General features: G+C 38.4%; 1 protein-coding gene across 2 annotated transcripts in view; it reads left to right on the top strand.

The window, feature by feature from the left end:
* INO80 (INO80 complex ATPase subunit) overlaps positions 1-21073 on the top strand; it is a 65209-nt gene that overhangs the window by 36721 nt on the left and 7415 nt on the right. For both annotated transcript variants that reach the window (XM_063398523.1, XM_063398524.1), the window contains exons 25-30: positions 962-1102; positions 6126-6351; positions 11523-11650; positions 16758-16852; positions 19158-19230; positions 20625-20783. In XM_063398523.1, coding sequence (XP_063254593.1) covers positions 962-1102; positions 6126-6351; positions 11523-11650; positions 16758-16852; positions 19158-19230; positions 20625-20783 — 822 coding nt within the window. The remainder of the gene's footprint in view (positions 1-961; positions 1103-6125; positions 6352-11522; positions 11651-16757; positions 16853-19157; positions 19231-20624; positions 20784-21073) is intronic.

Raw genomic sequence — 21073 nt, 5'->3', positions numbered from 1 at the left:
GGAATTGCTACATCCTGTGGTCCTATGGCAGTGAGAGGTACACCTCTTAATGCTTCTAAAATTGTTACTAGTTTCCTATTGAGTGCAGAATAATGCTCTGCATACTATAGGAAACAAATCTAATACAGAACTAAAGATCTCTATGAATGTAGAAGAGTCAGAATAAAAGTCAAGTGGCAGAAATGGCTTAGTCTGTAACCAGTTTATTTCATTTATTTCATTGATGCAGATATTTACAATAAAAAAGGAACTATAACTGATGCAAGCAAAGAAAATTTAATTCTTATGGTTTTCTCTGTGTAGAGCTGAGCATCTTCAAAGAGCTTTCCTTCTTTTAAACTGTACTGTCCCCACTTCTGAGTCAGTGTATTTTTCTGTATCAGAAGGACATTTTGGCAAATTCCAGGTTTTAAACATGGGTTTGTTCATGTGTGTAACCCTGCTAGCACTTTTTAAATCTTCAGGATAAAATTTAGAACCCTTTTGTACAGAAAAGAAGGAAAAGGTTGGAAAAATGCAAATCTAAAGGTACCAATCCAGCCTTATTTCAGTTCTTAAACTTTTTCTCTCTGCAAAATTTCATTTTAATTCAGAATAGATAAATGAGTACCTAGAAAACACCTTGGGGGTCAGACCTACTAGAATATTCCTGGACTTCCTTCATTAGAAAAGCTAAGGTCAAAAGGTTCAAAGGTGGAAAAACTTGTTTCTGGTTCCAGCTGAGTATCAAGACAAGTATTGATATGATCTATTTGGATTGCAAACGTTTCCAGATTGGAATGTTCTGATAATTACACAAAGATTCTTCACATATTTGCTGCAGAAAATGTGTAGAGTTTTCCCTGTTCAAAGACAAATACTTACAGAATGTGCTTTATCTGTCTTTGTCATGGGTGGATACAAGATTTGAGAGTATTTCTTCACAGACATAGTAACTTGTGAGTTTTGATTTTGTTTTCAGAACCTTGTGTTCAGCAGCCACTGTAAAGCAGTTACTGGCTATTCAGACCATGTCATATACAGAAGGAGATCAGCTACCTCATGTGTTCGATGCTGCCAGGTGACTGAGCTGCCGTCCTTCCTGTGCATAGCCAGTCCACGGGTAAGTCCAAGTTGTGTTGGATATTATGTATTTTTGATCGTGCTTTAAGCCTTGGTAGAATTGTATCTTAGGAACACAATGAGATATGACTCTCTTTTGGTTGGGTAGAACTGTTACGAGGATGCCCTTTTTCTACGGTATTCAATAGTGGGGTTTTCGTAGGGGAAGTGACTATAATGTGTGCTGAGGGGAAAAGTAAAGTTGTAAGATGCACCCAATAGGAATTGTTCTGAGATTTCACTTTCTCTCCTAATACCTAAAGCAATTATAGAAGAGATATTAAAGTAACTTACTAATTGATAATCCAAGGGGGACATTTAGATATAATATGAACAGAATGAGGTGATTGTTTGGTCAACTCTAATGACAAAAGAAGAGTGGGAAGCAATGCTTTTTTGAAAAGGATGTTTGTTTTCTCTGTTATGCTTCAGAGAGAAAACATCAAATTGCAGTATATAAGGATTACTCAAGTTGGCATTTTCTAGGTCTTTTGGATGTTAAATGCTACTGCATCAGGTTGTCCATCATTTATTAAATGAATTTTGAAATTAATTTAGTTGAAGTGTCCTGGGCTGGCACAAGAGACCTTCTTAGCTCTATGGCTATTGCATTCCATGTTGTTGGGTCTTGACATAGTGGACAACTTACAATTTTATTATCACACCATCCAGATACATATTCTTTAGTCACTGTTGACATTATTGCTGTAGGCCTCATCAAATGATGTGCAATTATACTTTTGCATCTGGAGAAGGGTGAATGGCAAGCAAGGCCTCACAAATACAAGCTCATTACCTACCTGCCGCTGCTCAAGCTGAATTCATCAGTGTCAGCAGCTCTAGGAGCTGGGAACTGCTCAGTCACGTCACCTCCCTGTTGCAATGTACTGCCTCACTGGAGAGTAAATTGTGAAAATCACTTCGCCTTCACATTCCTTTGATTTGTCCCTCTTTGTACTGAAATTTGCATCATGGATGAAGAATATGCTGAATTGCTCCTCTCCAGCAGAAAAGGTGGAGAGGGCCTTAGAAGGCTACAAATGAAGGGAAATGCAAGAAGAAATCGTATCTGACGTTTATTCTAGTGAATAAAAGTTATCTGTTTTGGTTTGGCTGATATATAAAAATTACTAAGTGCACACGTGGCTTTTTGTTTCTAGGAGTACAAAGACTTAATTTTATGCTTGTTAGAAAATTTTGGCAGGAGTGTAGAAGACCTGAAAGAGCAGAAAGAGCACATATGTTCCCAGAAACTATAGCCTTCTGTTGTTGTTTGACCTGTGCTGAATTTTGGGAAGTTAATGGAGCAAATGATAAAAATAGGAGCCTATGTTTGTGTAGCAGCTGGGGGAGGGGGTCAGTCTTCTATCAGTGCAGTCAGTTTGCATGAGTACAGACATGTCTCAATCATAAAAAACATAACTTGGGGGATGGATGGATCTTGCACTGTCATTAAGAAGCTAATTAATTAATTTTTGAGTAATACTGTTTGGTTTAATTTCAGTAGATTTCTTACACACTGGAATATGGTATGAAACAATTTTGGTCATCTCACAATGTCTGAAAGGTTAACTTTGCATGGAGATAAATGCAGGATGCATTTTACAATTGCCATGGCTAAACTAAGTTTTTTAATTTAGGGTGGAAATGCATTTATACATCCCAATCACTGTATTTTTGATGTACTTCTGAACCATGACCCTTAGAATCAATCAGTTTGACAATAATGTGTGACAGAGGGTTTAGTACTAAGGACTGCTCTACCTTTTGTTATGAGTAAAACCACAAAAACAAACCTGTAGGGAAAAACAATTTGAAGAAAATGTGCCATGACAAAATGAAGAGGAGAGTGAACAAACTTCAGTGAAAGAATTTTCTTGTCTGTTTCAGAAAAGTGTTGTTTTCTCTTGTAAGGGCATGTAAAAGATATAGGAGTCTACCCTAAAAATATGTGCCTGCATTCTAAAAAAAGGAACTGATGGTAAAGATATTCTTAGGTCCTCTGAGGTCAGTCAGTTTTGCCCAGGATATGTAGGAAGATTAGTTCTTGTTAATGTAGAAATAGCACTGAGGCACACAGAGTTTGTCTCAAGATTGTTTCCTACTAGCTTTTCCTTAGGTTGAGATGTTACTGTAACATGGCTTGTAGAATCTTCTGACTTTTTTTGTCTTGTAAAAATCCTAGTGCACAAATCTGTGTATTCTTTTCAGTAGGTAAGATATGCATATGTGTCAGAAGCTGATCTGCTCTGTTTTGTGTGTAGTGGCTGCCTGTCCTAGGGGTGGAAAATCTAGGTCCTGGAAATCAGTATGGCAAGTTGCCTGTGCTTGAAGAATATTTGTTCCAGTCTGTTGGGTATAGAAACATGAACTGAAATGTGATGATGAATAGTGTCTCTTAAACAGTCTAAGTCTGTACCGTCATTTGTGCTTTATAGCAGTGTTCAGGTGGCAGAACTTGCTTGCATTTTGAATTCTTTGTATTTTGAAAGAGGTTTTGCCCTTTCTCGCAAAGGGTCATAAGAAGTATATGTTTATGCTTTGACTGCAGGTGGCAGTACAGGACAACAGCAACTCGAAGAGTACCTTTTAGGCAGTGGAAATGTGTTCAAAGTCTTAACACAGCCCCTTTCACTTTGCAGTGTTTTGTGCAGCTGTGTAAGACCCATAGACAGGTTTTAAAATAGCTCTTGGTATCTTGGAAAGCAATGGCTTTACCATTATTGCAAAGGTTGTGTGTGCTTTTTTGTTGGTTTGGTTTGGGTTTTTTTTTTTAATTACGTACTACAACTGTGCTCATTAATCTGTTTAAACAATTGTTTGGCCCTTGTAAAGAGAAGTCTCTATGAGATTTATTTGTTCCTATGAGAACAGCTCCTATAAAACTGGTATGGGCCACAGTTCCAGCTAGGAAACCTTGCTTAATACCTGTTACTTTGAGTTAGCTGTCAAATGTTCACAGAGGTAGAGCCAACATCTAAGGTACCAGGCAGTCTTCAGGTATGGGTTGCTCTCTTTACCTTACAGTTCTAAAGTGCAGTGTTTTAAACTGGTGATAACTAAACTATCCATTGCTTATCATTTAGATAAGCTGTTAAAGTATTTTCATCTGCATGGTACATTGTATGTATTATTCTCAATATGTAGCAGTTTCATCACAGCATAGTAAGATGGAACAAAAATTTAAACCCCCTTCAAATACAGAAGCTTTCCATCCACAATGGAAAGATAGTTCTTTTATTGTGTTTAGTGTTTCAACTGTCTCATTATCACCCTAATTCCCATCCCATCTCAATTCTGCAGGAAGTCTGCTGCTTACTGTTCACCATGAAAACCTATAGGCTCCTGTACTGATTCTTCCTGTGCAGCCCCGCTTACCTATTTAAAATGTGAAAACTCTCACAAGCTTGATTTTCTCTGTTCATTTGTTACATTGCTTTCCATAGTCCTGGAGGGAATGTCATTTTGCACACTGTTAGGATTCATGACAATGTTTTTAACTCACGTGACTGTACATGGGGGATTTTTTCATTGTACTTCTGAAATAAAAGCAGCAATGGCTTCTAAATTAATGATACATTTGCTTCTTATATTGGTGAAGAAATTGTCATGGCATTTCAAATTTCTCTGTTACTAGCCCATACTGTAAGGTTGTCTTCATAGTAAAATTTATTTCCATTTCTGTGTGAGTTTATAACACGTTAAGTCTGTAGATAGTATGTAAAAGCTTTTACTAGCTTTTGTAAACTTGGTTATAAATATTTTTTGTAAACACCCTAGAACGATTTCCCAAAATATACTTGCATTCAAAAAGGTAGAAAGTAGTTGGTAATCTGCTTGGGGTTTTTTTGTAGGTTTTTTTTGTCGTGGTGTTTGGGGTTTTTTGGTTTTTGTGTTTTTTGTTTCTTTCTTTCTTTTTTTTTTTTTTTTTTTTTGTGTGTGTTTGTTTGTTTAATTTTTTTTTTATTTGTTTGGTTGGTTGTTTTTGGTTTGTTTTGGTTTTTTGGTTTTTTTTTTAATTCTTGCACTAGACAGTGAATTATTTTGCATTTATATTTGCGTTGAAGTGTTGTCATTGTGTTTACTTTGGATCATGGTGTTTAACTCCTGGTGAAGTATCTGAAGTTAAATCCAGCAGGGCAGTCTGTCCTGCTGCGTATCATGGCTCAGTTTCACTTTTGGTTGATGTCCTTTACCGTGGTAAGGGAGAGATAAGGGAAAGCTGCAGATTTTACAAAATCCATCCTTATCTGCTGGAGCAGAGGGTTTTTTTTGAGCACCTTGCAGCCATTGGCATTCAGCTGTTTGGCTCTTGTCACCTTCCACTCTGTACAGATTTGGGTGGATGGGGCAAAAAAGGGGGAGTTAAACTGATGGAGCTGTTCCAGAGCAGCTCACATGGCATGAAATCACACTTCCCGTGTTTGCAACACTGCTCTGTCCAGCTGGGTTGTACATACTGAAACAGGTAGTAGGGCATAGGAGTTATAGAATGCCACAAGAAAAAGAGCACTATTTCTGTGGCCCACTTTGTTCAAAGCAGCTGTGAAACCAAAGAAATATGCTATTCCTTTTTTCCCCCCGTTTCCAATTTATGGATCTCCCTAATTTTGAATTATCACATGAATTTCTGTTAAGGACAATGTGTCATTTCTGCTAAGGAGATAAATACTTGATTGTGAAGAGTGGAACTGAAAATAAGTAAATAAATCTTGGCAAAAGAAGAGGTAGAGCAAGGATATTACTCTTCTAGCTTTGCTATCAGTTGTGTAGCAGTTGGCACAAGGCATAGTTTATCAAAAGGCAGGTTTCTGTGCCTGATCATTCATATGGTGTTTTTTGTGGTCTGGAGAAATGTTTCATCTTTACTTGGTTTAAGCCCAACCAAACGTTGTTTTCTGTTTCTACATTTCATAATGACTTGACTTTTAAAATTTGATCCCGTGGTAGGGTACTTGAGCTGGGGATTTGGGGACAGGGAGAAATGTGAACAAGAATATTGATTATTATTGTTTTACTTGTAGGTAACAGCGGTGCCACTGGAGTTCTACTGCAATGACCGAAGTGCAGAGTACGAGCGCAGGGCACTCCGGGAAGGAGGAAGTCTGGAAGCAAAGCAGTGTGTAGTGCATGGATCCCCTGAGCTGGCAGCTGACTGGCTGAAGCAGAGCTCCCAGTTCTTCCCAGAGCATCCAGGAGGGCTTTTAGGGATCAGGCCTCAGAACGGCTGGTCTTTTATCAGGATACCAGGTGAGTTTGGAGGTTGTAGTGGAATGGAGATGAGATAAATAAGGGCATCTGTTATTTGGTGGTAATTTATGCTTGGTTGTGGGCTTTTTCAGGGATTGGGGATGGTTGTGTGTTTGTTTTTTCCTCCTGAGTGAAAGTTAACCCCGGTATCGTGAAATACACTGTGATTTTGCATCCTCTGGTTGAAGTGGATACCAAAAAAAAATCTAATACAGGTTTTTCTAATGCTTACAAACCCTTCTTTGCATGTCAATCCTCCAAGTGACTGTAAAGAGACAGACTTGCTTACGAGAGGCTGCTCTCACAACCAGATACTGTTTTGAGCCTGGAGATAGGAGGACTGCACAATAAGTTAGAGACAAATCTTGTCTCCTGAGGTGTTGGATGAGGTTCATATTGTCCTAAATAATCTTTTATTGGTCTACCTAGTGAAAAGGTTAAAATTGCTTGTAGCATGAGACAGATGGGTTTGAGGACCAAGTTCAGAGGAACTTGGCTTGGAAAATAAGGCATGAAGGATTTACTGAATTTTGATTAAGATAAAGAAGACTTATTCATATTTCCTTGTAAAGTGGGAAAAAGGTACCAGTGTAGCAGTAAAATAAATGTACTTTGTTTTTTCTTAGAAAGACTAAAGTAATCCAAGATCTCATAGGGTTTGGTTGCCAGTGCCGTGGTGACTTTCATGGGCCAGACATACTCTAGCTGTCAGAAGATGGTCCTGAGCAGCAAGCAGGATTTTGCAGAAAGTACTAGAGATCTGATAGATAGCCAAGAGGAAAAACTGCTTACACTGCCAGATGCAAAGTTATTCCCAGACCTTTATGGGTCAAGGATGTTTGGCAGGGGAAGTTAGTACAGTAAAAGGAAGATGGCCTTTTGCTTGCTACAGTCCAGTTTAAGAAGGTACCTTCTTCAGTGTTTGGAGTCATTTGAAGAACATGCACATTTGTACCTAAGTAACAGAAAAGCCATTTTTCATGAGCTTGCACTGGATTAATACTCAGTCATAGCTGATGATTTTATAATCTCTTCTGGAATTCTCTTCATTGTTTGCCAGTTATTTGGAAAAATAAGGTGAATCTCTAGTAGAAAAGTGGAAAGTATTGAAGAGATAAATTAAGATGGAGGACATGGATAGCGAAATGCAGAAAAGAGACAAGGCTGCATTCTCTTGAAAGACTTCCATTTTAAGATGGGGACTTTGTTATCAGAAAAAAAATTTAGAGGAATAAAGGTAGGGTACAAGAAGCTTTCAGAAGTGAAAGAATAGATGCAAGGTTAGGCAAATTGCTGTCAAAGCACAACAGAATTTTTTGGGGAAGGTGGGGTAAAAAATTTTACCTAGAAGTGGGGTAAAAAAGTCGTTTTGTACAGCTGTGTTTTAATAAAGAGGAAAGTAGCATTCAAACCTAAACATACTCTAAGAGGAGAGGGCACACACCACAACAGGACAGCCATGTTCATAGGTGCAGAAACAGGCACGGTACCTTACAGAAAGTGAGTGATGTGCTGCTGAAGGAGCAGTTTGCAAGGCTAAAGTTTAGCAAATGTCAAGCAGTTGCTGTGAAGGTCTGTGGTAAAATAGGTGGCAAGAAGAAAAGGGGGACACCTCTCTCTCTCCTAAACCCTGATCTTTCCTCTCCCAGACTCGGTGTTCCCAGTACCCTGGCAGCAGGCTCAGCTGTGATCACTGTGGGAATCTCTTGAGGTTTTTCCTGTTCTTTGAAAGAAAAATGGTCCTGGATTAAATGGCAGGAAGTGTCTGAGTCCTTTTAGTATCGATAAAAAGCACCGGCCTCACTGGCTGTTTACTGTGAGAGCCAGCTAGCTCCTCACTGACCCCATTGTGCAGTCAGGAGGGGAACCAGGGGTGTCAACTGGAACCCAGGCTTTATCTCTCTTTCCTCTGCTTTTTGCATGTCCAGAGGCACTTTTTCTCATTCTCCAGAGAGCACTGAGCCCAGCTACAGTCATCAGCCAGAGCTCCTGACAAAGGTTATTCTGAGTCATAATCATTTGTAACTATTCTTCCCAGGCCCACTGTATCCCCTTGTAGATAATTTATGTCCATATCCTAGCATGGCTGGAGGCAGTTTGGTTTGGTTTTTTTTCAGACTGAAAGCCATTTGGTCTGGTTAATTTTTCTTGTTTATTTTATGCCGTGCTGGAGAACCCAAAAATTGTGTCGTAGAGAGAGCTCTTTGACAATGCGATACAGGACCTCTCTCTCCTGACTTCAAGTTTTAAAAGTTCCTTTTAAACAAAACAAAACAAAATAAACCCACAACAAAAAATACCAAAGAATTTTTCATTTGAAGTTGCTGCTGATCATTGAAAGTAAAAACACATAGAACTGCAAATTTTGTAAATCTCCTTTAGAAAAGTAATAGTTTGTATTTTTCTTCTCCTAGGTAAGAGAAAATTAGAAATAAAAGTGAGATAATCTAGAGGTGGAAGACACGGAATTTTTTTCTCTTTTGAATAATTTGGTGTTTTCTGAAGATGGCATGAGTAAAGTACATTTGCTGTTACCATTTTCCAAAATTTGTTGTTTGAAGCACTAGATGGCAGGCTTTCAGCATGGAAAAATACTCGATTCTGGAAAACACAATGGCATTAGGATATCATGCTTAAACGTGCCAGGTTAAGGACAAATTATTTTCTTTTCCATAGATAATAAATCTCTTTTTTGTTAGTACTGTTTTGCTCTACTAAAAAAACCCTCAAAAACTTTGTCACCAGTGCAGTCTGCTCTGCTGCTAAGATATTGGATGACTTATGAACTGTTAACAAGTTGCTAACTTTTCAGATCATCTGCAAATAAATTCTTTACTTGTAATTTGCATTTCATTGCAATTTAAAAATAGTAACTTACACAATGGAGACTTCAGGAGCCAGCAGCAAAGGACATGCATCATTTCCAGTTAGCAAAGCTTAATTCTACCTATTCATGCCTTTATTTAAAAAAAGTAGGATTTTGCTTTTGTAAACTTGCTAATATGTTAATCTGATCCTGTCACCACTGACTTTTGAACAGACCCTGTTGGTTCTGAGTTTTCTTCCATTTAGATAATTTTTGGTTAATAATCACGTTGGTTTGTCATGTCTATCTAGACTTTCCATGTAGCTTCACTCAATAGAACTTGTTCTGAAAAAGCAAGCTGACCAACTGGAATGAAAGCAGAATGTCATGGCTGTATTTATAATTAAAGGAGATAATAATATTTTGTATAAAGAGTAAACACTGCTGTTGTACAGAGGTTTTGGCTTCCATAGGTGTATCTTAAAATCAACTAACTATAAGTCATTTTTATTTTGCTTAATTGCCTAAGTTGAAAATTTGCTTTTCCTTAGAAGAATGCATGATGCTATTAATGATTTATATGTAATTGAGACTGAATGCTGTCCTAGGGATGAGTGCATCATTATACATTATATTACATTTAAGAGCCAGCCTGATGTGTTGGCTTGAGTTTTCCATACAGTATTTCCTTGGCTCAGCTCTCCAGTTTATGGATTCCCTAAGGTAGTTGCTAACAGTTCAAGCGATGATGTGGTACTTGCCCCAGGCAGAGCAAGATCCTCACTGCCAAAAGGAAGAGCAAAAAGGGGGAAAACAGTCACTATCTAGATAGGCAGACATGCAAGAATGAGCAGACCTTTCTTGTTTGGGGTTCTCAGCTAGTGAATTGCAGGTGCATGGCTCTAAAGTTACCATAGGAGAGAGCATTCACAGCATTGATTTATGGAGAAAGTGGAACAGCTAATTATTTTAACCCATATGGAAATTCCCAATTTTTTGAATTTCAGAAAGGAGATGGTTGGTTGCATTTTTTGATGTTCTGATGTAGATTCCAACATCAGATCCATTATTTATATTTAAGCTAAAGATGTTTTTGAAAGAGAGCAACTGCATTCCTGCTTTTCTCAGCAAGCCTGTAGCTGTACTTGCAGGAATTGCTTACTGCCCTGCCACATCACTGCACACGTACCACATCACTTTGGTACTCATGGACTGTGTTGCCTGCTGTGCTTCTAAGATCTTTTTAGGAGTGCTGTTATATGATCTGTGATCCTCTCTTCTACTAGTATGAACCTGCATTAAAATGCATGGTGCTCAGATGAAAGAATTAATTTTCTATATAACTTTTTTTTTTTTTTAATTGGGATATTGGGCAAGACATTTAACTACCTTACAGAAAGCTGAATTTTCTTCAGCCCAAGCGTTAATTCGTTCTATGAAGCAGGAAGTGTGCAAAAGTATTACCTGCTAGACATTAGAGAACATTACCTGCTAGACATGTTGAAAATGTTTGGGTTATGTACTAGCCTGCACCATCTGCAGTTGTCAGCTTTCCGTTTTGGCTGTAAACCTAAGACATCCAGAGGAATAGAGCATCATCAATGGCCTTTCCAACAGATAATTTTTTGGAAGAAAATTTCTCTTCATCCTCTTTCAACAGTATTGTTTACTGAAGTTTATGTACAGAATGTACAAACAGGAAGATCTCCTTCCTGAAAAATACTTCATGAGCAGTGCTGAAATAAAGAGGACATGAAGTATAAAATCTGAAGTGACTGAAAAGATTGCCATCTGGAAACATTTCTTAAACAAAACAAAGGAAAAAAAAAAAAAAAAAGGAGAGGGCAGAGAAGAACAAGGCAGTGCTGTGAGGAGATTGTTGCTTACAGTGACTTAGACAACTGTTGTTTTCTGGGACAGTGACGGGTTTGATCTGCAGAGGATAAGTCTAAAGCTCAGCAGCAGGTAGCAGCCAATGTGCAAAGGACAGCATTTTCATGTGTGAACTGGAAAATAATTCTTCGAGTGTCAGGGCATACAGCGCTTGTTGATCTGCTCAGAATAAAACCTTAGATGAGGGATATGGCTGTCCAAAAAAAGGATTGAGCATGTACTTGAGATCAGTCTATAATGAGATTTTGCCAGGTAGAGCATATACATATGATCCCATCACAGCAAACAAAAGATATTGTTACCATTGTGATTTTAAGTATCAGCCAGAAGGGATGTTACAGTTTATTCCATCACACTTCCTTACTTCAGCTATTGTAATGCAGTGAAGTGCTAGGAAAACTTAAAAGATAATTTGTTGCATGTATCCAGGTTTGCTTTATTAGTTACCTGCTTTTCTTCCATTTCTTTTTAGATAAAGAGAGTCTGATCACTGACAGTGGAAAACTTCATGCTCTTGATCTTCTGTTGACACGGCTGAAATCTCAAGGACACAGAGTTCTCATTTACTCGCAGATGACACGGATGATTGACTTACTGGAGGTAGGAGAGCTATAGCTGACAAATTATGAAGGTGGAGATTCAGCAACACTGTTTTGGAGAAAGTACAATGATTTGGATCCAGGAAACCTGACATAAAATTACTATATCAGAGGATACCCAGCTAGTGCATTAATATGAATTATATGAACTGCCATAGAAAGTTAGACCAAAGGTCCAACCTAGTGTTCTACTGATAGCAGTGTATAACAGGAGATGGTATGGGGAAAATGCACAAGAGTAGTGGTACTTCACCCTTACTCCCTTAATTTCCAGCAGTTTGCAGTTCAAGGGATTTCTGAACAAAGTATGCTTCCTATATAAACAGTAGTCCAATGTGGATTCTTCTTCCATGAAGTTGTTCATTTGCATCCTGACACCTTGTGTCTTGGTTTGGAAAGACAGGTATCTGTCAGGGAAAACTGGAGTTTCCCTTGGAATGGAGAATGTAAAGCCCCCTCCCTCCAAATTAATAGTTTTGCAATTAGGAGCTTTCAGGCAAAAAAAAAAAAAAAAGAATAGGAGTAGCAGTTCCTTACTAGGAATATTAAAAATGCAAATGCAGTAATACAAAAAAAAATAAGCAAGCAAACCAACAAGAGTCCTAGAAAACCCTGATGGAGTCAGGAATATGGCCTGGCACCCTGTTGTCAGGGTGTTGGAGGCAGTCCAGTCAAGTCCTCCTGGAGTGACAGATGTGGTTCTGTTGGAGTAGAGATGGTCCTGTAGTGGCGGTGAGGTGAGTCCAGTCTTCCTCTGAGAATACAGTGGGAAAGTGGATGCTTGGTGTTCCTACAGCTCAGTTTTTATCTTGGTAGGAACAGCTGGCTTCCCCAAGGGGGTAGAGCATCTTACAGTGGGATGGTGTAATGTGTCATGTCAGTGGTGAGCCTTAATGGCCCATTAACAGAAGATATCCTCCCCAGAGGGTGGACAGTGGTGGAAGAGATAAGAAACACTGCCCCACCTGGTTTTAACACCTGGCCTATTATCAGAAGGCATCTGCCCTCCTCCCCCCTGGAGTTACAAGAGATAAAGGGAAAAAAAACCAACAACCATCTCCCCAGCTGGTTTCAACAGATGAAATAGAATACACATATTTTTGGTTACATAACCCAAGACACTTGTTAGGTGTTGGCACTTGCACTGCTCTGTGGCAAGGGGTTGTGTGGCTTAATTATCCTCTTTTTCTGGTTTGAACTTCTTCCTTCTTTTTTCATTTGGTGCCAACATGCCCTTTTATTTGAAGGAAGGATGAGAACAGTGGTAGATTTTACAGTATGTTGCTTGTAATTTCATAGACTCTTACCATTTCCCTCTAATACCTGATTCCTCTGCAGAAGTTTTGTAAACATTAAGAGGTTCTCTGACATATGGGATAGGAAAGAAGTAAGGAATGAAGTCATAACTTATAATTCAAAAACAAACATTCTGCCTCTGAAGAGGAAAAATAAATCTTTTTTGATGAGTAGCCATGATATCAAAGGGTAGGATACTGTCTTCTCCACAATAAACTGAAGAGAAAAAGTGAGAATTCTGAATCAATAGCTGCCTAAGTCATGAGTTCTGTATGAACAGGAGAGTATTTTAATGTCAGCAGTTAATAGTTCAATAACAAATCACAAGCTGAATTTTGTTTTTGCTGCTGTGAGGAAAAACAGAACTTGCACGGCTGCAATTCTGTGTGTTGGCACTTTGCCTAGCATTGCTTTATATGCCTCTTTTTTTGGCAAACATTGGACATGGTGTAGGTTTGTTGATACCCTGCATTACACCATGAAGCTCATAAAGCTGTTTAGTGCTTCTGTCTTTTCTCTTAGCGTTCCATTTGAAAGGCTTGTGAGCACACCATTTTGCTATTCCATCTCTTGAATGGTCAACTTCACTTGTGTTTTATTATCCAAATAAGCCACCTACTAAGTCATCTGTTTTTCTTTCTCCCCACTCAAATAACAGAAGCTGAAGTTAAGCAAGCTAAAAATCAAGAACTCAATTAATAAGAAAATGCTTACAAAAGCTATATATCTGTAGATACTTTTTTTTTTATCTGTCAACATATATCTGCCTGCTTGAATATGAAAAATCACAGGATGTCCTTTTTAGCAGTATTTGGAATATATTGTGCTAACTTAATCTGTGCAGGGCAGAGAGCACAAAGCACATTGTTTACAAAGTTGTAAAACCATGTTTGTTTTATGTAGCTTCAGCTGAAGAGCTGCTGCGTAGTTCAGCCATTATAAAATGGCAGATATAAATACAAAGAGGAAAATTATTTTCTTTCAACAGAATAGGAGAAATTATAATTTCAGTATTTTTTTTCATGCAGATGTGTCTCTTACACTTTTTAAGATTTTGTTTGTTTTTCTCCATGTGATTTCTTTCTTCTGTAAGAGTAATTGTTTATGGTTTCAGTGGGGATCAGATTGTATTCATGAGATGAGGAGCTGAATTATGTTCTGCATGAAGTAAAACATCTTGCTTACACTCTACCAAAAGTTAATGAGTTGTGTGAAAACATAGGAGTACTCAATTTAGTCTGTGAAATAATATGAAGAGAAAACATTTTCGTGAGAAAGTATCAGTGTGGAAGCCCAGAAGAGCACTGGCTTTAGCAGCTGCATTCTGCTGCATTCTTACCGTACTCAGGTCACTGTGTGTTGTTTGTTTCCTGTGTAGGTGCTCTGTTCCAAGAGTTTCATTGTTTGTCTTAGACTGATCCTTCTGCTGGCTTGGTGACCCCTTACACTAAACAAGACTGGCAGGTAGATTTTTCAAGCTGGTCTAATACAAAGATCTCTCTATGAGACCTGAAGCCTCCCTGTGAGGCTTCCCCCACTCCACTCTATCATTCCTTGTGGGGAACTAGAAAAACGAGCAGGCATCAAGTGCCTTCCACAGTTGCAGTAGAGGCCAGGTATATTTACTTCTAAATATCTTCTTTTCCATCAGGTTTCTCTCTTTAGCTAAAAATGCCATTTCTATGAGTGGTCAGAACACTGAACTGCTGAGCAGTGTAGTATGAATTGCAATGTGGAATTTTTTTAAACTTTTTTTTTCTGAATTGAGAGAGTGTACTGTTAATATTTGGGCAAGTCCTGCACAAAACCAATTTGTGGCAAAAGAGTGTTTCATATGGACACTGTTACTCTACTGTGAATATCCACCTTGATCAGAGGAAGGTGGATGGAGGCAGACCAGAACATGTTAGATGGTTAGCTAAGGGCTAATGTACAGAGCTATTTTGCAGACCTGGGGGAATAAATGCCAGTACTGCAGGAGTACAGTAACTTGTTCTTTTGCACTTTGTGCCTTTGTGAAAATGTCTGAAGTCTTGAATAAGGATAAATGCACCTGATGGAATGAAAGAAGTTGTTCTCTCTTTGTACTGAAGTTTGTTTAGAAGACAGATAATGAAAAGATGGTTAACAGATGAGGGAAGACTAAATTAAGGTCAAAAGGTTGAATCATCATAAAGGCAGATAAAGGCAGTAACAAAAAAGTGAAAGGAAAAGGTTCTTGAGATAATAGTAAAAGAATTGATCTAATCTGGAGAAAAGGTGGTATAGTACCTAACTGACAACTCTATCTCTCTGGTTTTAGTTGGTGACAGAAACCCATCATAGAAATTGAATAAATTAATAGTTAATTAGGATTTGTTCATCTGTGTGGCGAAGGAGCTGTTCTCTACTTTGAACTGCTGTTGTACTCCAGAAATCCTACTAGCCATGAGCTCTGTTTCATAGGGGTAGTCCAAGTGTGGATTTGGCCATTTCCACACTGTTTCATTTACCTGATTTTCTCTTTCGTCTGCCTCATGTTGAAGCTTGCTTCTTCTGCATCAGGAAGCATCATTTTTCTTCCTGTTTGCTCTCAGAACCAGTCTTAAAGGTGCAGAACTTAATATCCAGCATAAACAGAACAGACAGTTGGGGATACAAGCATCATAAAGTCACTCTAGGACATTCAGTCTTTTTCTTAGTTTCCTTATAATATGGCAGCTCTTTCACCATTTCTGCAGAACACAAAGGGATCAGGAGCCCTGAAGGATAGGTGAAAAGGAGAACAGGATGTGATAACTATCAGAAAGTTCATTAGAGTGCAAGCACTGCCATGTCTTTTCACAGCACATCAGTTCTGTGTCTGCTTAGCACTGTGTCTTGGAGCAAGATGAATACAACACTTCTTGCTGCTAAAGCACTATCTGTTCCTTTCTGTCTTCATTTGCACTCACAGCAACTCAAAAAGACTCATGCACCAGCATGGTTAAACCTAATTCACGCAGCCAGTAGGTGTTGCATCTTGTCAGCCAAGCCAAGATCCCATTGTTTAAGCATCCCAGAGGATATCTTTCCAGAGAAACTCTGTGGTTATTTGAGCTTTGTATGTAATTCAGATTTTATTGATAATTGCACAGGTATCAAAAATGCTGAGAACCTTAGAGCATGAAAAATGTGTCTCAGTGGAAAAAGCCTTTCCTTACAACATTTCTAGCTGATGCCATTTGATTTGTGTCTCAGGCAGTGGTTTCAGTTCCGCTGCTTGGCAGGAGCTGTGGGCTGACACACCGGTGTAATGTTCAGTGTTCTCATATGCTAGAGATTCACAGGCTCTTCACTGCTGAGATAAAGCCTGGACAGACGTTATACAGCACCAGGTTTTTAAAACCACCAGTCAAATGGTATAAAATCAACAAGGAGCAAGTACAGTTATTTTGTTTGGAAAGGTTTGCTTGGACAGTAAAAACTTGGGATTTAGTAAAAATTTAGACTCTGTGGAAATAAACTTCGAATTTTAGAGATTTTTGTTTACCTCTTTATTTATAGGAGAAGACATATACCACATCTGCAGTGCAACAGATGTATCCCCAACTCTGAACTGACATTGTCATTTATCTCTTACATAAAATGCAGAAGCTGACATGATTGAGTAGCTTTAATTTCTGGATTGTATTATTACTAAGTATTGCTTACAGAACATTTGTTGATGATGTTTATGGAACCTTGTTGTAATTAGCAATCCTGCTTTTGTTGTGTGTAGGGGGGATTCTGAAAGTATCAAGATTGAACAGTTTTAAGAACAACTGTATTATTTTGGTGCATGTTCTTTGCAGGAATACATGGTTTATAGGAAGCATACCTACATGAGATTGGATGGCTCTTCAAAGATTTCTGAACGAAGGGATATGGTAGCAGATTTTCAGAACAGGTAATGTATTTTGCAAGGTGTATTTGTGCTAAAATACAGGTACCTAGAAAATTGGTGTAAGATGTAATGGAAATAAATGAAATCTGCACTTTTCATTCCTTGTATCAAATTGACCTCATTTATCTGAAACAGTTTCTTGGTGGTTTGCTGACCAGTAGTCAGTGGTGTTGATATGAATCTGCGAAAGAGTACTGGAAGCAGTTCTAGTGTAGCTACTTATTGTACTTTCTTGCCAATGGAAATAGGCTGTTGCTTAAAAAGGAGCTCAATAGAAAAGCAGCAGATGTCCAGTGGTTCTTAAATGTTTTGACAATTGGCACTAAAAAGATGAGACTGAAAATCTTACATATGCTAGAGTATTGAAAGTGACATAGTTTTCTGCAAAACAAACCACATAACCATATTTTACTAAGAAACTTTAAACTACATAACAAAAAATAAAATGGGGATTTTATTAGCTAGAAAGGTAGGGTAACTCTTCTTATTTAGTAAACCAAAATGGATCCTCACAATTTTAATAAGCAAATCAGGGTGCATTACTTATAATAATTGAGTTTATGGTTATTAAGTTTCCTTTTAATAATGAGGCATGGGTTGATATGATGTCATTTTGGTACGGTAGTTCACAGTAAGGTTATCCTTCCTGTATGTTTATGTGAGCTTGTAAGAAGGTCACTCTCCTATTTCAGTGGAGTTAGGCTCATAGATAGTTGTTTATTGCAGGGGGAAAGCAACATTCTAAATTTGAGAAAATTCCTTATGTTAGTGGTCCCAAAGTATTGTAGCTGAAGATAGGAGTCAAGGCCTTTCAGGTCACTGGTTCACGAGGCTGACAGTCCTGAAGGACTGTGTGGAATGATGAATCTTCCAGTGATCTTGAACATGCACAGAAGTAAGTGAGAAGGACCATGGAGTACCTTTCCTTCTGCCTTTTTCCAGGTGTCAGAAATAAGTTCCTTGCAGGTTATGATGTCCTCCTGGAATCCTGATGCTTCCTCCCGTTGTAAGGTCCTTTAACCAAAAGAAGTTAAAAAAATGGTTTTATTAATGAACAGAATTTGTTTTTAATAACAAATAAAACAACTGAAGAAAAATAAAAATTTCAGCAGGAAATCCCTTTGAAATGTAGGTCAGCCAGTCTAAACAAGAATTCCTATTAAAACATTAGTTGAGTTCCTCCTATATATGATTTACGTATGAGAAATATTTCCAGGAAAAAAAGCATGACTGAGACTAAACTGTTCTGCAGGATATCCTTGCAAGGTGCTGAAAATATATGGCTGTGGGATGATAATTTGTTCACGTAGTCTGTGGCTCTGTCCACTTTCCCACATGGCACATGCAGAAGCATTTCACAGCTGGATGTTCAGGTGTCTGTACACACATCCCACTATTGTCACAAGAGAAGGGGTTACCTGGCCAAGGATTACCTTCAGTGCACCTGTTGACTCCTTTGGCTTTGTTACCTGCAGATGAAGTCTGAAGATTGACAGCTTGGTTTTAGTTCTTTCCCATTCATTCAGCAAGAGTTTTTGGTACTTTACTGATTTTACATTTGCCAAGTTGTTCAGACAGTGTGGTACCAAAAGGATGTGGCATTGCAACCTGTATATTCTCTTAAGCCGAGAGGGACAATGTGTCGGTGTCTTTGGAGTCCTTACTAGTGTACTGTCTGCTTGGTTTGTGTCAGCCTTCACAGATCCATAAGGTGTTGAACACTTCTAAATACTGCTGACCCTACAGAGACACTACTGCAGTTCACAACCTCAGCAGAAACTTTGATTTTGCTGTTATCACTTGAGTTTTCATTAGTACTTGGTCATGCTACATATAGACTTGTCTCCTTGTTTGTTCTGTTCAAAGCACCAAATGTAGAACAAAACTTGCATCTACAGAGTTTTGACTTTTATTTTTATTTTTTATCAGTTGAACATCGTTAAAGTAAGATGTCTTTAACATTGGGTCAGTTCTGTGAAACAGATTGTTCTTTGTCTATATGAAACCTTATTTCCGGTGTGGGCAAGATAAAGAAGCCCTTGTTTGCTTTGATACAGATTAATAAACTGCTATTGCAAATTGAATGCTTACATGGTTACATGTTCAATATTATAGTCCTCATTTGTAGATTACCTTCTTTCATTCTCTCATGGTTTTTTCCTTTGACCACGAATGAACTGCACAAAGCATTTTGACTGTTCAAGTAATAGAAATAGCCCTGATTGCTTCAGATGGGTCAAAAAATTGCTTCTGTGGTTATTCCTTGTTCATGCACAAAATAAGGGGGTTTAATCTCTTTCTTCTACAGGAATGATATTTTTGTGTTCTTGTTAAGTACAAGAGCTGGAGGCTTGGGCATTAACCTTACAGCTGCAGATACGGTAGGTGAAATTTGGTAACAATTTACGTGGGAAAGTCGGTCATTCTGTGTGAAGGTTGGCACTCTCTTGCCCATACTGATCAATGTTTTTAGTACTGCCATTCACAATTTGAAATTGCGTAGCCCGTTCACTTTGTTACTCGCAATGTGATACTATCTTGATGATAGAGTTGTAGAATATTGGACATTTTGGTACACAGGTTTTGGTTACCATTCAAAATTCCTTCCCACTCCACGCATACTTCAGTACCAGAGTCCAGAAAGGAGCTGGATTACTGAAGGGGTTTACAGGTGCAAATGACACTCAGATGAAACAGCATTCACTCTGTGAATGACCCTTTGCTCCTAAGGTTCAGTTGCAAAGGAACCCGTGGAGTAGTTATCAGTTATCCCTTTTTCTGTGCCCAGAGGAATGAAACAATGCCTTCAAAAGTAGGAAACCATTTGTAGTTGAGGATCAGCTACTCAGGAAGGATAAATTTCTTCCCCTGAGGTGTAAAGACAGACTGATTTAGGTGAATTACAAGGATTTGCTCTCTGGAGCAGCTGCCACTAATCACTAGGGAAGGAATAATGATGAGCCATTCATCTTTTCATTAACAGCTATTCTTGTACTTCTAACCTGCACCTGGTGTGCTTGCAGATTTGACCTCAAGTCTGTAGTCACACAAAACCAAAAATCTCTGAATCAAAAAAATCCTATCATGTCTTGCTGTCAGTCACAAGAAATCAGAAGAAAACAAGTATCTGTAGATTTCCAGAGTTTAAAAGAAGAAATAAACAGATGGAAGCTCAGGCAGGCTCCTTGCACGAGCACTTTTACGTCTGTGTTTTTCTGTGTAATACTTTATTTTGCTGTCTAAAATTTTTTAAAATGCTCTTGGTTTTGATGCTTATTGTGCATAAAGTACTATTAGAGTGATAGTGCAATATTAATTTTATGTGGCATTTCGGGTTTTTATAGTTAAAGTACTAGAAATGTTAGACTTTATCTAGGTTTTGAATAAAAATTGTAGTATTAGTTTTTTGCATGAAATTCTGATATGATGGCAAGTAACACTAAAGTGTGTCCATGATGTGATTAGTCTATAATTAATTGCCTGATAGTGAATTAATGTGATAACAAACTTAGGAATTTTGTGCCTCCCAATCAGGTCTGTTTAAGAAGATATTAAAGACCTTCTGTGGATGTTGAAACATTCATAGTGTCAGTTAGTTTGAATTCACTTGAAATACAATGGAAGGACCGGGCAAGGCTAGTTTAACACAGCCTACAGAGGGGCTGTAATTCTGTGAAACACGACTGAATTTTTATTGTTACAGATTTCTGTTTGTTTAATCACGAGGTGCTCTAAATGTATGTTCCTATTTAACCCTTCTGGTGTTGCCCTGCAGGTAATTTTCTATGACAGTGACTGGAACCCAACAGTAGACCAGCAGGCCATGGACCGGGCCCACAGGCTGGGTCAGACCAAACAAGTCACCGTGTACCGCTTGATTTGCAAAGGCACCATTGAGGAGCGCATCCTGCAGCGGGCAAAGGAGAAGAGCGAGGTGGGAATGAGGAACTCACCTGGGACAAGGGGTTACAGGAAGGGTATCAATGTCAGTAAAGAGACAGGAAAATGTCTGCAGGGAGACAGCACAGAAAGCAAAAGGAAGTGTCTTTGTTCAAATATGTGTCTCTAACAGCAGCAGTCCAGTGACATTATATGAACTGGAACAAAGCTAATTATTTACAGTATGACTTCATGAAAACTAGTTCTTATGTTGCAGTGAAACTACTCAGGCTTCTTTAGGGTTTCTGTCTTTGCTGTGTCAGAGTTACTGATTCCTCTCATGTT

Source organism: Prinia subflava, chromosome 5, assembly GCF_021018805.1.
Source record: "Prinia subflava isolate CZ2003 ecotype Zambia chromosome 5, Cam_Psub_1.2, whole genome shotgun sequence".
Classification (NCBI taxonomy): Eukaryota; Metazoa; Chordata; class Aves; order Passeriformes; family Cisticolidae; genus Prinia; species Prinia subflava.
The sequence above is the reverse complement of the archived record's forward strand: the minus strand, read 5'-3'. Positions and strand labels throughout refer to the sequence as shown.